The sequence below is a fragment of the Bos indicus genome, chromosome 29 (assembly GCF_029378745.1).
Source record: "Bos indicus isolate NIAB-ARS_2022 breed Sahiwal x Tharparkar chromosome 29, NIAB-ARS_B.indTharparkar_mat_pri_1.0, whole genome shotgun sequence".
Classification (NCBI taxonomy): Eukaryota; Metazoa; Chordata; class Mammalia; order Artiodactyla; family Bovidae; genus Bos; species Bos indicus.
In genome coordinates this window covers 6730855-6746838 of record NC_091788.1, presented here as the reverse complement: position 1 = coordinate 6746838, position 15984 = coordinate 6730855, and the positions used below count along the sequence as shown (strand labels likewise).

The 15984-nt window shown below is 38.7% G+C and overlaps 2 protein-coding genes across 3 annotated transcripts in view; one reads left to right on the top strand and one right to left on the bottom strand.

Moving 5' to 3' along the window:
- Positions 1-15984, bottom strand: part of GRM5 (glutamate metabotropic receptor 5) — a 790030-nt gene that overhangs the window by 761309 nt on the left and 12737 nt on the right. For both annotated transcript variants that reach the window (XM_070783148.1, XM_070783144.1), the window contains one exon: positions 11337-11417. The gene's annotated coding sequence lies outside the window, so the exon portion shown is untranslated. The remainder of the gene's footprint in view (positions 1-11336; positions 11418-15984) is intronic.
- Positions 190-15984, top strand: part of TYR (tyrosinase) — a 110146-nt gene continuing 94351 nt past the window's right edge. Inside the window, exons 1-2 of the mRNA XM_019954509.2 lie at positions 190-1008; positions 10536-10752. Coding sequence (XP_019810068.2) covers positions 190-1008; positions 10536-10752 — 1036 coding nt within the window. The remainder of the gene's footprint in view (positions 1009-10535; positions 10753-15984) is intronic.

The window sequence follows — 15984 nt, the reverse complement described above, 5'->3', positions numbered from 1 at the left end:
AAGTTAGTCATGTGGTTTTCAGAAGATGAAAGCTTAGATAAAGGCTGAGAGGGTTTAATGCGGGAGGTGGGAGTGGTATTATATAGATCTTAGCCAAAACATGTGATAGTCACTGAGTGGGGAGCTGGAAAGGGAAGAGTGTGGCTCCATTAACCAGCTCAGGCAGACCGTGTGAGGACCGGAGGAAGAATGCTCCTGGCTGCCCTGTACTGCCTACTGTGGAGTTTCCGAACCTCCGCTGGCCACTTCCCTCGAGCCTGTGCCTCCTCCAAGAGCCTGACGGAGAAGGAGTGCTGCCCGCCCTGGGCGGGCGATGGGAGCCCCTGTGGCCGGCTCTCAGGCAGGGGCTCCTGCCAGGACGTCATTCTGTCCACGGCACCACTCGGACCTCAGTTCCCCTTCACGGGGGTGGACGACCGCGAGTCTTGGCCCTCCATCTTTTATAACAGAACCTGCCAGTGCTTTAGCAACTTCATGGGATTCAATTGCGGAAGTTGTAAGTTTGGATTTAGGGGACCCCGCTGCACAGAAAGGCGACTTTTGGTGAGAAGAAACATCTTTGATTTGAGTGTCCCAGAGAAGAACAAGTTTCTTGCCTATCTCACTTTGGCAAAACATACCACCAGCCCAGACTACGTCATCCCCACGGGCACCTATGGCCAAATGAATCATGGAACAACACCCCTGTTTAATGACGTCAGTGTTTACGACCTCTTTGTCTGGATGCATTATTATGTGTCAAGGGACACGCTGCTTGGGGACTCTGAAGTCTGGAGAGACATTGATTTTGCTCATGAAGCCCCAGGTTTCCTGCCTTGGCATAGACTCTTCCTGCTGCTGTGGGAACAGGAAATCCAGAAGCTGACCGGGGATGAGAACTTCACGATTCCATACTGGGACTGGAGAGATGCAGAAAACTGTGACGTTTGCACAGATGAGTACATGGGAGGGCGCAACCCTGCAAACCCTAATCTACTCAGCCCAGCATCCTTCTTCTCCTCTTGGCAGGTAAGGTGTGCAGGACATACAGTATCAAAGCTTAAAAGAACCTTAGCCACCACTTCTTCTGGCAGGTCTTCAGAAACCTCCTTTTCCGTCTGTTATTCTCCTGCCAAGCCTAGAAAATGTCCCCTGTCAAAAGCTCTCAACATACTTTATAATTTTCCTTTATAGCACACTTCACAATTGCAGTTCCATAGAGATTTGTGCGGTTCTTTGTCCAATATCCTGTACTTGGGTCCTAAAATCTAATGAATAAAAAGTACCTGGTTCATCACTCTATCTCCTAGCACATAATACGATGCCAGGCAAATTGTAAGAGCTCATGAAGTATTTGTTGAACCAATGGATGAATGAGTATTTAGATGATTAAGTAAAAAAAATGATTTAGGTCAATATTTCTGAAATTTTATTCCCAATAAAATTCAGTGTATAAATTGAAAATACAAATCTCTGGCCATATCCCAGGATCCCTATTGATAAGAATATTCAAAGGAGGGTCCTGGGAAGACATCATTTACTAAATGTCTATAGTGATTATTACCATTAGGAATTTAGGGGAATATTACTTAGATTAAATCTTTTAAAAAAATATGAATACTCAGGCTTAAACAGGTAAACAATGAAAATAGCTAATATTCATTGATCGATTAGCAAGTGTGAGGCCCTATTCTGAGTGGTTTTGTGCATTAATTCATTTAATAATCTTACTAACCTTCCCCATGTTAAAGATTTAAAAAAAAACAACAACTGAGGTTTAAAGATATTATGTAACTTGTACAGGATATCAAAGCTAGTAAGTAGCAGAGACAAAATTTGTTCTCAGGCAGCCTGGTTGCACAACCACACTATACTATTTCCAAGGACCTATCTGTGATGATATCTTTAGCCAAAGGATCTGACCCATCCTGACTCACTTTTTAAAATAGGATGCAGAAGAAATAAGCATTTTCCCTAAACCTGTGTAAACTTTTGAGGTATAGGATAAGAGATCGCTATTTTGAAATTTAATTTCTATTTTTCCTATTCTGATTTTTTCACTTGGATTAGGGGCAAAAGGTAACAAAAGAAATATGCTTTTAATTATTTATTATTTTAAAACTATAAGGTAGAAGGAATGCTTGTCTGCCTGTGTTCCAACCATTTCTAACACAGCACTTTTGACTAGCCATGCTTTATGGAAATAAGCTCAATATTTAAATAAGATGGGAAGAATCTTGCCTTCTCACCTGAACTCTGCAATTTTGAAATGTGAACTGCTTCCCAAACATTCCCCCTCCCCCACCCCCACCCCCCAAACCCCACACTAAGTTACTACAACTTCCAAATGGACCTATTGAAACTCATTGAAAATGGCCACTGTAATATCTGGTGTCACTAATGTCAGCTATTTACCAAAAGCAAGGAGTGTATTTGTGCAGGAAAGGCTGGAAAAAATGTGCTTCAAAAAAATCTATTTCAATAAGCCTTCAGACCTCCTACCTTAATCTATATAGTGCAAAACTCATCTAACTCTCACATCCTCTGTTACTGCTTAAAATACTGTTAAGCTTGAACATGGGATTTTTCAGTTAGTTATAATGCTTTCCTTAACTGTACAGCTTGTCTTGACCTAGAAAAACTGGTGGATTATCTAAATTACCAAAAAGTTACAACATCCACACTGAAGCTTCATAGACAAATACTAATTGGTATTTAATTACATGTATTTGTGTGTGTGTGTGCTCAGTTGTGTACAACTCTTTGTGACCCCACAGGCTGTAGCTTGCCAGCATCCTCTGTCCATGAAATTTTTGAGGCAAAAATACTGGAGTGGGTTGTCATTTCCTCCTTCAGGAGATCTTTCTGACCCAGGGATTGAACCCATGTCTCCTGCATCTCCTATATTGGGTGGCAGATTCTTTACCACTGAGCCACTGGCTCACTGGCTTCCCACTGGCTACCTGGGAAGCCACTTAATTACATGAGAAGTACCAAATTATGTTAACTTTTTCTATTCATTTATTGATTATTGAGTGGAATTTTTCTCTTTTTTCTTTATGATTATATTCAATTTTACTTCTAAACAGTTTTTTGTGTGTCTAGTATGTAAACACTAGGTTAAAATAGTTGCAGCATTAGATTTAATATCATTCTATGATTAAACCACTGTGGAGTAACTGGTATTAAAAATAAAATTAGGAAATACAGGGGACAAAGACCACTGAAGAAAAGTGAGCAAACAATACTTTAAGGAAGGTGGACTGAGTGAACATTTATGCCCACCTGCTGTGAGCAGTGTTGCTACCTGTGGTTACAGTCAAACTCAGTTCTAGTTGGCTGTTTCCATTCCTTTGCACATTTCTGGTTAAAGTCCTTTAAAAATGAAGATCAGTTATTTATATCGATTTAATGCAATTAAATCATGCAACTGACCTAACTCCGAGAGATAGGGAAGGACAGGGAAGCCTAGCATGCTACAGCCCATGGGGTCGCAAAGAGTGGGACATGACTCTGCAACGGAACAACAACAGCAATGCAGCCATTCTCAGTATCTTCTAAATCACTCAAGAACCTAAAAACTTTTATGTGCTCCACCATCTACCTTCTGCCAGAAAATCATATTCAGGAGGCCCACTGTGAAGTTCAAGCATCTGTATTTTTAAAACCTTCTACTGTAATTCTAATGCAGAGCCAGCCCTAAGAATGACTGATTTAATTAATATGGAAATTGTTTGGGTATCTTTTTCACTTTACAGACTTAGGTTCTATAATAAACATATCACTAATTGAAATGCTTTTGCCTGAATCGAACACTCAAATAAAAAACTAGACTGTGTGAGATGGTGAGACTAAATAGCTTCCACACTTGGTGAATTCATTAATATCTTCCTAAGTAGTTATACTCAGCCCCTTTGGTAAAAAAAAAAAAAATACCTTCTGCTTTTTCTTGATTTAAAATATCTTTTACTTCACACACAAAAAATGGAGTTTTCAGAAATTCACTGAATTTATTAACTCTTAGCTGAGAGACCACAATTGGTCTGTAGTGTTGTACCTACATTTTGTAAAACATAGTGAGGCCCCCAAAGGTAAAATACTTTGCCTAAGGTGACACAGCTGAGGACGGAAAAAACCAGTGCCTTTGACTCCAGTGCTATTTCAAGTCAACCACGCAGTTTCCTATTTATAAAGGGCCATTTAGGCTGAGAAAGGATCAAAAGAGCCGCTAATTCATGGATGTAAATTCTGACTTGTAGTCGCTTTAACTCTCTTACAGTTCAGTTACACAACTGCGGCAGATATTCTGAAGTAGTCCCTTTCATTCACTTTATAGTGAAAATATTCCATTAGGTGTTTATTTATTCACAGCCCTTATTCAGGTAGAATTGACCTTCACCCTTGTGTACTATCATTACACTTTGTACAGGTTTTATAACATACTAACTATAATTCTTCAGGTTTTCAGACCTGTCTTTATCTAACAGACTGCCAACTGTTCCAATGTAGAAACCATTTCTAATTTATTTTTATATCCACAGAACCCAGGAACATAATATATACATAGAATGGGCTTTATCAGTATATGCTAAATTGAACAAAATTGAAAACCATAGAAACATTAGCTGCAGTGCTAACACACATAAAAAACTAAACTCTGTATAGACATAGCTAGATTTCTGGAACCTTAAACCATAACCATAACCTTAACCACTGGATAACCAAGACCAAGAAAACAATGATGCCAAAAATAAGCAGCAACTTATAATCTGGAATAAAACATTTTTGGTAGCTTTCTCTAGGTGTGTGTTTGTGTGTGTGCAAAAAAAGAAAGCACACATAGAGAAGATCAAGCATGTTATAACCCAATCTGAGTTTTAAGTGAGACTAATAATATTTACTGACAAGGTTTATTATTAAATAAAGTAATACATTAAAAAGCATTACTTAATTACTAAATGTTACTTTTTATAGAAAGCTTATTTTCAGTATTCATATCTTCTGTATATTTGTTCATTTATTTATTTATTGGTTTGTTTAATTCCAAGAGCCTTTAAACTAGAAGCATGTTTAAAGTGCTCCTGAATTAAAGCAGTTCACTGATTTTGGAGGTGGGGGGTGCGGCGAACTGTGCTCAACACAATTAGATCCAATGTTATGCAAGCAGCAGATGAGCTAGCTGTAAGAAGAAAAGGTATTTCAAGAAGAGCTGTTATGATGGATCAAAATAAAGAGGAAAAAACATTTCGAGATGATGGACATGAGTGAAGTATGGCCAGGGAATTCACTCATCAGGTGAAAAGCACATCACATGGAAGCAAACAGTAGGAAGAAAAAAAGTTACATTTCAGCAGAGAGTCATGGGTTTTAGGTAACCATGGCAATAGCTCTGTGAAATAACAGCTTCTCTTTTTTTCTTTATGAAAAAGATTCTGTGGAATGTCATATGTTTTACATTCTTTTAGATAAACCTCTAATGCCATAATAGAATTTTTGCTCCTAACGCTTTTAATAACTGGGCTTTTTTTCCTGCTATTTCTTTAAGTTTAAGAGAACACTAAGCTCACCTTCTCCATTAATCCGTTTCTTCTTTTTTTTTTTTTCATTTGACTTGGGACACTTGATTTTTCTCTACATTATATAAGTCACCTTTGTTGAAACAGAAAAAGAACAAATTCCTCACCAGAAGACTTTTGTCACCAGATTCTACCTCTGCCACTTGTCAGATGATATTGGACAAGTTATTTGTAATCTTTGACCTTTGGCTTCTTTTCTCAACAGAAAAAAATGGGGTGCAATTAAGATATATGTGTGCTTTCTGTGCTAATGAAAATACTAAGCTGAATGGAAAGCAGATTAATGAAGTGGAAGGGGATAGTCTTTTGAGCCATAAAAACATGACTTTTGTAACTCACTTAGCTACAAGATCCTGGAAAAGTTACTTAATTATCTGAGACCTTTTCCCCCTGAAAATTAGAATAATATATTTTAAAGCATTATCCTGAAGGGATTCAATGAAAACTGTTAATGTAAAATGACTAGTTTAGTACCTGACATATTCTTTGAATTTTAAGTATGGAATTATTATCACAATATATCCTCATATGATATATTGATGATAGCTATTATAATAATGATTATTCATCCTGTGTAATAGAGTCAGGGTTAACAATTTGGTGGCCTGCCCAATAGTCTTGTATGCAATAATAATATAATAGCTGTCATTATTAAACACTCTCTACTTGGCATTATATACTAAGTGCTTTACATAGGTAAAATTATTGGATCCTTCATAAAAAGTTGTTATAGTCCCCATTTACAGATGAAAAACCTTGATAGTAGGAGATTATGTAATTTGCTCAGTTTGGAAACCATGTCTGATTGCAATCTCCATAATGATAGCTAGTGCTAATACTTTCTCCTACCCTGCCTCCCCTTTTATATCAAATATAAGAACAATAATTTGAGATTTATTTCAAATTATTTCTGGAACTGGGGTAGATTTACTCCTTGTTACTAAGAAATTTAGCCATCTGAACATTTAGTCACTTGGCAGTTGTAATTTAAGTAAAATAGTTTCATTCAAACCTCTCTAATTTAACTGAGTCTATTGCAGGAGTCTTCTAGGCAGTAGGATTTTTTAGATCTTTTAAAAATATCTGGATATGATTACTTTTTCAAACAGGAATGAAAATGCTTCCGTCTATATACATGCTGTGATGGGTAGTTAATTAACACTATAAAGGGATCCAATATATTACATTTAATGCAAAAATTGTTGTTGTTCCATCCCTAAGTTGTATCTGACTATTTGCTACCCCATGGACTGCATGCACCAGGATTCCCTGTCCTTCAGTATCCCCCAAAGTAAAGTAATGTTTCTGCTTTTCAATATGCTGTCTAGGTTTGTCATAGCTTTTCTTCCAAGGAGCAAGTGTCTTTTAACTTCTTGGCTGCAGTCACTGTCTGCAGTGATTTTAGAGCCCAAGAAAATAAAGTCTGTCACTGTTTCCACTGTTTTGCCATGAACTGATGGGACTGGATGCATGGTCTTAGATTTCTGAATGTTGAGTTTTAAGTAAGCTTTTTCACTCTCTTCTTTCACCTTTATCAAGAAGCTCTTTGGTTCACTTTCTGCCATAAGGGTGGTATCATTTGCATATCTGAGGTTATTGATATTTCACATGATGTACTCTGATATAAGTTAAATAAGCAAGATAACAATATACAGCCTTGATGTACTCCTTTCCCAATTTTGAACTAGTGTTATATATATTTAATGCATATTTAAATATGAATAATGTGTTTAAGTATATTTTAAAAATAAACACATGTAAATATGATATATATTAACATTATATTTATTATTTCATATTACAGTTGAAGAAATTGAGACTTAGCAAGCCTAAATAATATATTCATTGACACATTGCTAGTAAGTCGTTGAACCAGAATTGAAGCCCACACCAATGTGAATCTGGAACCTAATTTTTTTTCTAACACACAATCCTTTATTTAGTAAGTGATATCTTTGTGACTGGAAATTAAAAGCTTCTCCAAGTGTCTGTTGTGTAACATAGTAGCAGCCATTCCTGGGGAGCAAGGCTCATTCAGTTCTATTTGATGATGATTTTACTTGATGGCATTTGTGGTCAAGAACCTGCCTGCCCATGCAGGAGACATAAGATGCAGGTGTGATCCCGAGGTTGGGAAGATCCCCTGGAGGAGGGCATGGCAACCCACTCCAATATTCTTGCCTGGAGAAATGGACTAGGAGCCTGGTGGGCTGTAGTCCATGACATTGCAGAGTTGGATATGACTGAAGCGACTGAGCACAACAACATAACTTGATTTTACATTCTTATAGACTGCCAACTCACTGGAGTAGGACACTGATAGGATTACCTTGATTATTCTTAACAGTGATATAAACAGTTAAGCAGGAAGACTCACTTTTAAAGTTTTGTTCCATGTACCTTGCCTGTTGCCCATAAATTAATCATGATACAGGGCTTTAGATCCTACCAGCCTTTTACACACTTCCACACTCAGTTACCTTATCATTAAAATAGGAATAAAATGATATCAACCTACAAGGTGATTTGTGAATTTTAGAAAGTGTACACAGAGATGCCTTTCCTGTTGAGAGTGAGGACTCAATATATGTTTAACACAAATACATTTTTGAAAATATCTTTTAGGGCCAATGTTGGTACCAATAACAGAACTAGGAAAAAATGGTGTTCAACACATGTTGGTAGTTGAAGAGTCACTGATTCTTCCATTGATATTTTTTTTATTATTCCATCAAATATTTATAGCGTCTCTATTCTAGATTCTGGGGAAGAACAAAATTGAAAAAAAAAAAAAAGTTATCTTCATGGAGATATTTTAAAAGGACGTGCTACTGACTATCAAGGGAGATTAAAATGAGTCAGGTTTGAGTTTGACAAACAACCTTATTATCTACTCAGTGGACATAGGCCTCTTATGGATTAAGTGCCGTTGTGAATAGTCACAAATGGCAAGGTGAGCTCTCCTATACTTTATGCTTCGGTTTAAGTTTGTTATCTTGCTACCTGTTTAATTGCCCTCATGGAATTTAAGGCATCGATGATTTTAAGTTGAGGAATTAACTTACATACCACTGAGAAAAAAATCTAATTAAATTATAATGTGATATTTTTAATCACTTAGAATTTTTATTTTGTATTTATTGAAAGAACTCCTTTTGACTTGTCAAATATTTTGATCATAGTTTATTCTTCTGCTAGCATATAAGTTAGCACTTCCCTGGTAACTCAGATGGTAAAGAATCCACCTGCAATGCAGGTGACCTCAGTTCGATTCCTGGGTCAGGAAGATCCCTGGAGAAGGGATAGGCTGCCCACTCCAGTATTTTTGGGCTTCCCTGGTGGCTCAGACAGTAAAGAATCCTTCTGCAATGTTGGAGACCTGGGTTCAATCCCTGGATTGGGAAGATACCCTGGAGAAAGGAACAGCTAACCACCCCAGTACTCTGGCCTGGAGAATTCCACGGACAGAGGAGCCTGGCAGGCTACAGCCCATGGGGTCACAAAGAGTCCGAGATGACTGAGTGACTTTCACATATAAACGAAATTGTAAGCAAAGCAATTTGGCGAAGTATCTCAAACTTCTTCAGATTTTAGAGTTGGACAATTTTGAATTACTTTTTAAGTCATAGTTGACCTTTTTATTTTTTTTTACAAAATATTGATTTAACCTTGAAGACTAAGTAGAATATCAGATAAACGGTAAGGAATGGATGTGCTTAGGCAGAAACAAAGGCATGGGATGGAGAAGCACAGGTGATGCGCAGAGAAGAGTAGCCAGTCTGACTTGGTCTAATTTGTAAACAAATAGAGATTCAAGATGTATTCTGGAGGTAGAATTGACAAGTTTGGCTGATGATTTCAATGTGAAAAATAAAGGGGAACAAAATACAGATGAGAACAGTCTTTGGCTATAAAATGAAGATTTATGGACTTCTGGTTTAAGTTTCAGGATAGTTGATATGACTGGAAGTATAGGGAGAGGAATACAATTCTTTAACCTTGTTTTAATTTCAAGTTTTTTTCATTTTTTAACTTCTTTTTACATTGAATTTTTATAGTAAAGTGGCTCAGTGGTAAAGAACACACTTGCCAGTGCAGGAGACACAGGTTTGATCCCTGGGTCAGGAAGATCCCGTGGAGAAGGAAATGACAACCCACTCCAATATCCTTTGGCGGGAAATCCCATGGACAGAGGAGCCTGGTGGGCTGAAGTCCATGGGGTCAAAGATTCAAACACAACTTAGCAACTAAACAATAATAACAACATAGTTGATTTACAGTGTTGTGCTAGTTTCAGGTGTACCCCAAAGCGATTCAGTTATACGTGCATATATATCTTTTTTCAGATTTTTCCCCTTATTAGCTATTATGAAGGAGCAATTTTTTTTTTTGAAATACTACATTTGACATGCCTGTGAGATAACACTGAAATATGAAGTCAGAGGTGGATATACAGGGTTAGAGCTCAGAAGAGAGCTTTTGAACTTGAGATAGGAATTAGAAAGTTCTTATCATGCAGTGGCATGTAAGCCATGAAACTGGTTATTATAGCCAAGGAGGCAGATAGAGGAAGAATTAAAAGAAGAGGGTACAGACCTAAACTCTGGGCCATGGCTAGCTTCACAGGCATATGCCCAGTGAAGATACACAGTGGATGTTTAGCAAATGTTTGTCAAGTTAATTTTCCTAACAAATATTTGACAACAATTATATGAAGTAATTATTATTATTATTTGTTAGATGAGATCTGTGGAATTTATTTTCTTAAGTGGTAGATGCAAGACTAGAACTGTGGTCTGAACTGTAACTTTCATGGGTTACAGTTACTCTGCAAGCATCAGAAAGCTGCTTCCTTCAACAGTTTAAGACATGAATCTCCTGATGATTAGACTTCCAAATATCCAAAATCCAAATAAGGAATCCCAACCTCCCTACCTTCCCCCTTTTACAAAACTCTTAACACAAAGGCGTTCTGTGCAGATCGTCTGCAGCAGACTGGAGGAGTACAACAGTCGCCAGGCTTTATGCAACGGGACGTCTGAGGGACCATTACTGCGCAATCCTGGAAACCACGACAAAGCCAGGACCCCGAGGCTCCCCTCCTCGGCTGATGTGGAGTTTTGCCTGAGTTTGACCCAGTATGAATCAGGTTCCATGGATAAAGCTGCCAATTTCAGCTTTAGAAATACCCTGGAAGGTAAACGCTTTTTCTTTTTTTTTCACTCATTTAAATTTTCCTTTTTTCTGAATTTATGTTTACAAACTCTTATCCAAAACCCTGGGCCCAGAAGTGTTTGAGAATATGATAATATAAATAAAACCAATCACTCTAGCAGAACGTGGGTGGCACACATATTCCAAAACATGAATAACTCTTCAGCAAATTGTATGACTATACCTACTGTGGCAATAAACAGAAACAATAGGCAGCCTACTGGAGAATAAAGTCAGGTTTCACCACTTTATGGGTGCCAAACAAAACAACACATTGTTAGAACTGTTGTATTTTGGAATCATAGATAGAGGACTGGGGACCTATCATATTTTTCTAATTTTTAGTATTTTTATCTAGTTTAAAATATTCTGAACACAAGCTTCTTTGAGACAAGTCCATGTTCTTAACTATAATAAGGATAAAATCCAGAGGTCAGGTTAAGGTCCCATCCTGTTATCCCTCAAGTTTTCTGTGCTTTATCAGAGATCCCCTCTCATAGCCTCTTCTAAGGCCTACTTACTTCTCCTGCAAAGCTCTCAACCTTGCTTGCACCTTCCCTTAAGTACCTGTTCATCCTTCTCTGCTCAGCGACATCTCAGTCATGAGAACCCATCTCCGCCACTTCAATTTTCACTGTGGAAACAAACCTACAAACAGAGAAAATAGGAACATTCACTCAAGTTACAGATTTAATTTGAGTTCCAGGAAGACAAAGGCTGCCAATTCGTGGCAAGGCAGATACTCAAAATTTACCACTAGATATTTTATCTCTCTGGTACCTTATCGTGGAGATGAAACTTTCTCTTTTCCTATTTCCTCCTTAACCTCCTTAACTTTTCACTTGATTCTCGTCATTGTGGTTTCTGCTGTGTCCTCTAACTTCTGTTGCTGAGCTACACAGGATAGTTTCATTGTCTCTTTCATTTTCCTGGATTCTTTTAATCCTGAACACCTTAGAGCCTTGCTTTTTCCCAGAAGAATTTAAATAAGAAGAGTATCACACTAAAGAGAACATGGTGCAGCTATTAAAATAAAAATTTTGTTTATTTTCCTTAAATAGTGTTAGTAATTAATGTTTTCCAATAATCACCATGTGCAAGTCACCATACCAAAGATTCTGTGTAGCACTGTCTCAATTCTTACAACCATCCTCTGAGGAAGTAGCATTGTTATTTCCAATTTAAAGAGAGGAAACAAGATCAGAGATATTAAGTACTTTGGCTACCATCCATTTGCTAAGTGGCAGAGCTAAATATCGGAGAGGGCAATGGCACCCCACTCCAGTACTCTTGCCTGGAAAATCCCATGGACAGAGGAGCCTGGTAGGCTGCAGTCCATGGGGTCGCTAGGAGTTGGACACGAGTGAGCAACTTCACTTTCACTTTTCACTTTCATGCATTGGAGAAGGAAATGGCAACCCACTCCAGTGTTCTTGCCTGGAGAATCCCAGGGACAGGGGAGCCTGGTGGGCTGCCGTCTCTGGGGTCGCACAGAGTTGGACACGACTGAAGCGACTTAGCAGCAGCAGCAGCAGCAACAGAGCTAAATATATTCCTGGATTTGCCAAGTGCCAAAATCCAAGAGTCCTTTCTATTGCACTCTGATGACCCTGAGTGAGTTGAACATTTCTTGAAGGCCAAATATCAAGCTGGTCCTACAATAACATAACACGAGAAGGCACTGTATGGTACACAAGAGTCTGAAGCTACAACTAAGAGAAAGGCACACAGACAAGTTGGCAGTCACCGCATGGGACGACTGGGCACACTGTTGGATTTTGTAGGGGTTAATAGCTAGATTCCAGATGTTGACTTAAAGACATTATAAAGCAGGACTTGATTCTTAAGGGATTTACAGTCCATTGCAGGCTCAGTCAGTTCAGTCGCTAAGTTGTGTTTGACTCTCTGCGACCCCATGGACTGCAGCACGCCAGGCCTCCCTGTTCATCACCAACATCCAGAGTTTACTCAGACTCATGTCCATTGAGTCAGTGATGGTGATGAATCCAGCCATCTCATCCTCTGTCATCCCCTTCTCCTCCTGCCTTCAATCTTTTCCAGTATCAGGGTCTTTTCAAATGAGTCAGTTCTTTGCATCAGGTGGCCAAAGTATTGGAATTTCAGCTTCAGCATCAGTCCTTACAAGGAATTTTCGGGACTGATTTCATGTAGGATGGACTGGTTGGATCTCCTTGCAGTCCAAGGGACTCTCAAAAGTCTTCTCCAACACCACAGTTCAAAAGCATCAATTCTTTGGCACTCAGCTTTCTTATAGTCCAACTCTCACATCCATACATGACTACTAGAAAAACTACAGCCTTGACAAGACAAAGCTTTCTTGGCAAAGTAATGTCTCTGCTTTTTAATATGCTGTCTAGGTTGGTCATAACTTGTCTTCCAAGGAGCAAGCATCATTTAATTTCATGGCTGCAGTCACCATCTGCAGTGACTTTGGAGCCCAGAAAAATAAAGTCTGTCGCTGTTTCCCCATCTATTTGCCAAGAAGTGATGGGACGAATGCCATGATCTTAGTTTTCTGAATGTTGAGCTTTAAGCCAACATTTTCACTCTCTTCTTTCACTTTCGTCAAGAGGCTCTTTAGTTCTTCTTCACTTTCTACCATAAGGGTGGTGTCGTCTGCATATCTGAGGTTATTGATATTTCTCCTGGAAATCTTGATTTCAGCTTGTGCTTCATCCAGCCCAGCATTTCTCATGATGTACTCTGCATATAAGTAAAATAAGCAGGATGACAATATACAGCCTTGATGTACTCCTTTCCCTATTTGGAACCAGCGAACTAAAATGGACTGGAATGGGTAAATTTAACTCAGATGGCCATTATATCTACTACTTTGGGCAAGAATCCCTTAGAAGAAATGGAGTAGCCATTGTAGTCAACAAAAGATTCTGAAATGCAGTTCAGTTCAGTTCAGTCGCTCAGTCGTGTCCAACTCTTTGAGACCCCATGAACTGCAGCATGCCAGCCCTCCCTGTCCGTCACCAACTCCCAGATCCTACACAAACTCACGTCCATTGAGTGGGTGATGCCACCCAACCATCTCATCCTCTGTCTTCCCCTTCACCTCCTGCTCTCAATCTTTCCCAGCATCAGGGTCTTTTCCAATGAGTCAACTCTTCGCATGAGGTGGCCAAAAGTATTGGAGTTTCAGCTTCAACATCAAACTTTCCAATGAACACTCAGGACTGATCTCCTTTAGGATGGACTGGTTGGATCTCCTTGCAGTCCAAAGGACTCTCAAGAGTCTACTCCAACACAACAGTTCAAAAGCATCAGTTCTTTGGTGCTCAGCTTTCTTTATAGTCCAACTCTCGCATCTATACATGACTGCTAGAAAAACCATAGCCTTGACTAGACGAACCTTTGTTGGCAAAGTAATGTCTCTGCTTTTTAATATGCTGTCTAGATTGGTCATAACTTTTCTTCCAAGGAGTAAGCATCTTTTAATTTTATGGCTGCAGTCACCATCTGCAGTGATTTTGGAGCCCAAAAAGGTAAAGTCTGACACTGTTTCCACTGTTTCCCCATCTATTTCCCATGAAGTGATGGGACCAGATGCCATGATCTTTGTTTTCTGAATGTTGAGCTTTAAGCCAACTTTTTCACTCTCCTCTTTTACTTTTGTCAAGAGGCTCTTTAGTCCTTCTTCACTTTCTGCCATATGGGTATTGTCATCTGCATATCTGAGGTTATTGATATTTCTCCAGGCAATCTTGATTTCAGCTTGTGCTTCATCTAGCCCAGCGTTTCTCATGACGTACTCTGCATATAAGTTAAATAAGCAGGGTGACAATATACAGCCTTGACGTACTCCTTCTCCTATTTGGAACCAGTCTATTGTTCCATGTCCAGTCTGAAATGCAGTACTTGGATGCAATCTCAAAAACAACATAATGATCTCTGTTCATTTCCAAGGCAAACCATCTAATATCACAGTAATCCAAATCTATGCCCTGACCAGTAATGCTGAAGAAGCTGAAATTGAATGGTTCTATGAATACCTACAAGACCTTCTAGAACTAACACCCCAAAACAGATGTCCTTTTCACTATAGGGGAGTGGATTTCAAAAGTAGGAAGTCAAGAAATACCTGGAGTAACAGGCAAATTTGGCCTTGGAGTACAGTATGAAGCAGGGCAAAGGCTAACAGAGTTCTGCTAAGAGAACACACAGGTCATAGCAAACACCCTCTTCCAACAACACAAGAGAAGACTCTACACATGGACATCACCAGATGGTCAATACCAAAATCAGATTGATTATATTCTTTACAGCCAAAGATGGAGGAGTTCTATACAGTCAGCAAAAACAAGACCAGGAACTGACTGTGGCACAGACCATGAACTCCTCATTGCCAAATTCAGACTTAAACTGAAGAAAGTCAAGAAAACCACTAGACCATTCAGGTATGACCTAAATCAAATCCCTTACAATTATACAGTGGAAGTGACAAATAGATTCAAGGAATTAGATCTGAAAGAGTGCCTGAAGATCTATGGACGGAGGTTTGTGACATTTACAGGAGACAGGGATCAAGACGTTTACAGGTTATTCAGACATATTTTCTAACTGTGAGAAAGCACGAATTTTGTTATTTGGGAAATTGGGCTGATCTTAAAAATAAGGTAGGGATCCTCATTTCTCTGGATCTCAAGTCAAAAAAGAAAACTGCTTGAGTCATGTCAACAGAGCCAGTGGCTTTCAAATAAGTTTCTAATGTGCAGAATCAGTAGAGGACATCAGGCTTATTGTAAATAATTTGTTAATACTAATAAGTTATGTTTGTAAATTATTTTTTTCCTATAAAGCATTCTTATGTACACATGCCGGAGTCCAGCTCCAGCAGCCAGGGATTCAGCCTGAAGGGGTGAGCGGTGTCGGCGAGAGAGAAACTGAGGCAGCCTCTCAGTTTTCTTGGACTGCCTGTGTATTTCAAGCTTATGATTCTCTTTTGTACTTTTACAAAAGCATTAGGTCAGAGGTTTGATATTTTTAGTTCCCATGGACCCAGATTTATTTTTCTCCAAAAATCATTGTTGCCCCTCAAAAGGAGTTCCTTCCTCAGCGATTCTCTTTTCTACTTTTTCTCATGTGTCCTTGTGAATACACTGTAACTCATGCTAATGTCTGGGCTGCATACCACATTCCTCAGTTTATTTCTTGTCTTTCTAAGTCCTATTTTCCCCTAGTATCC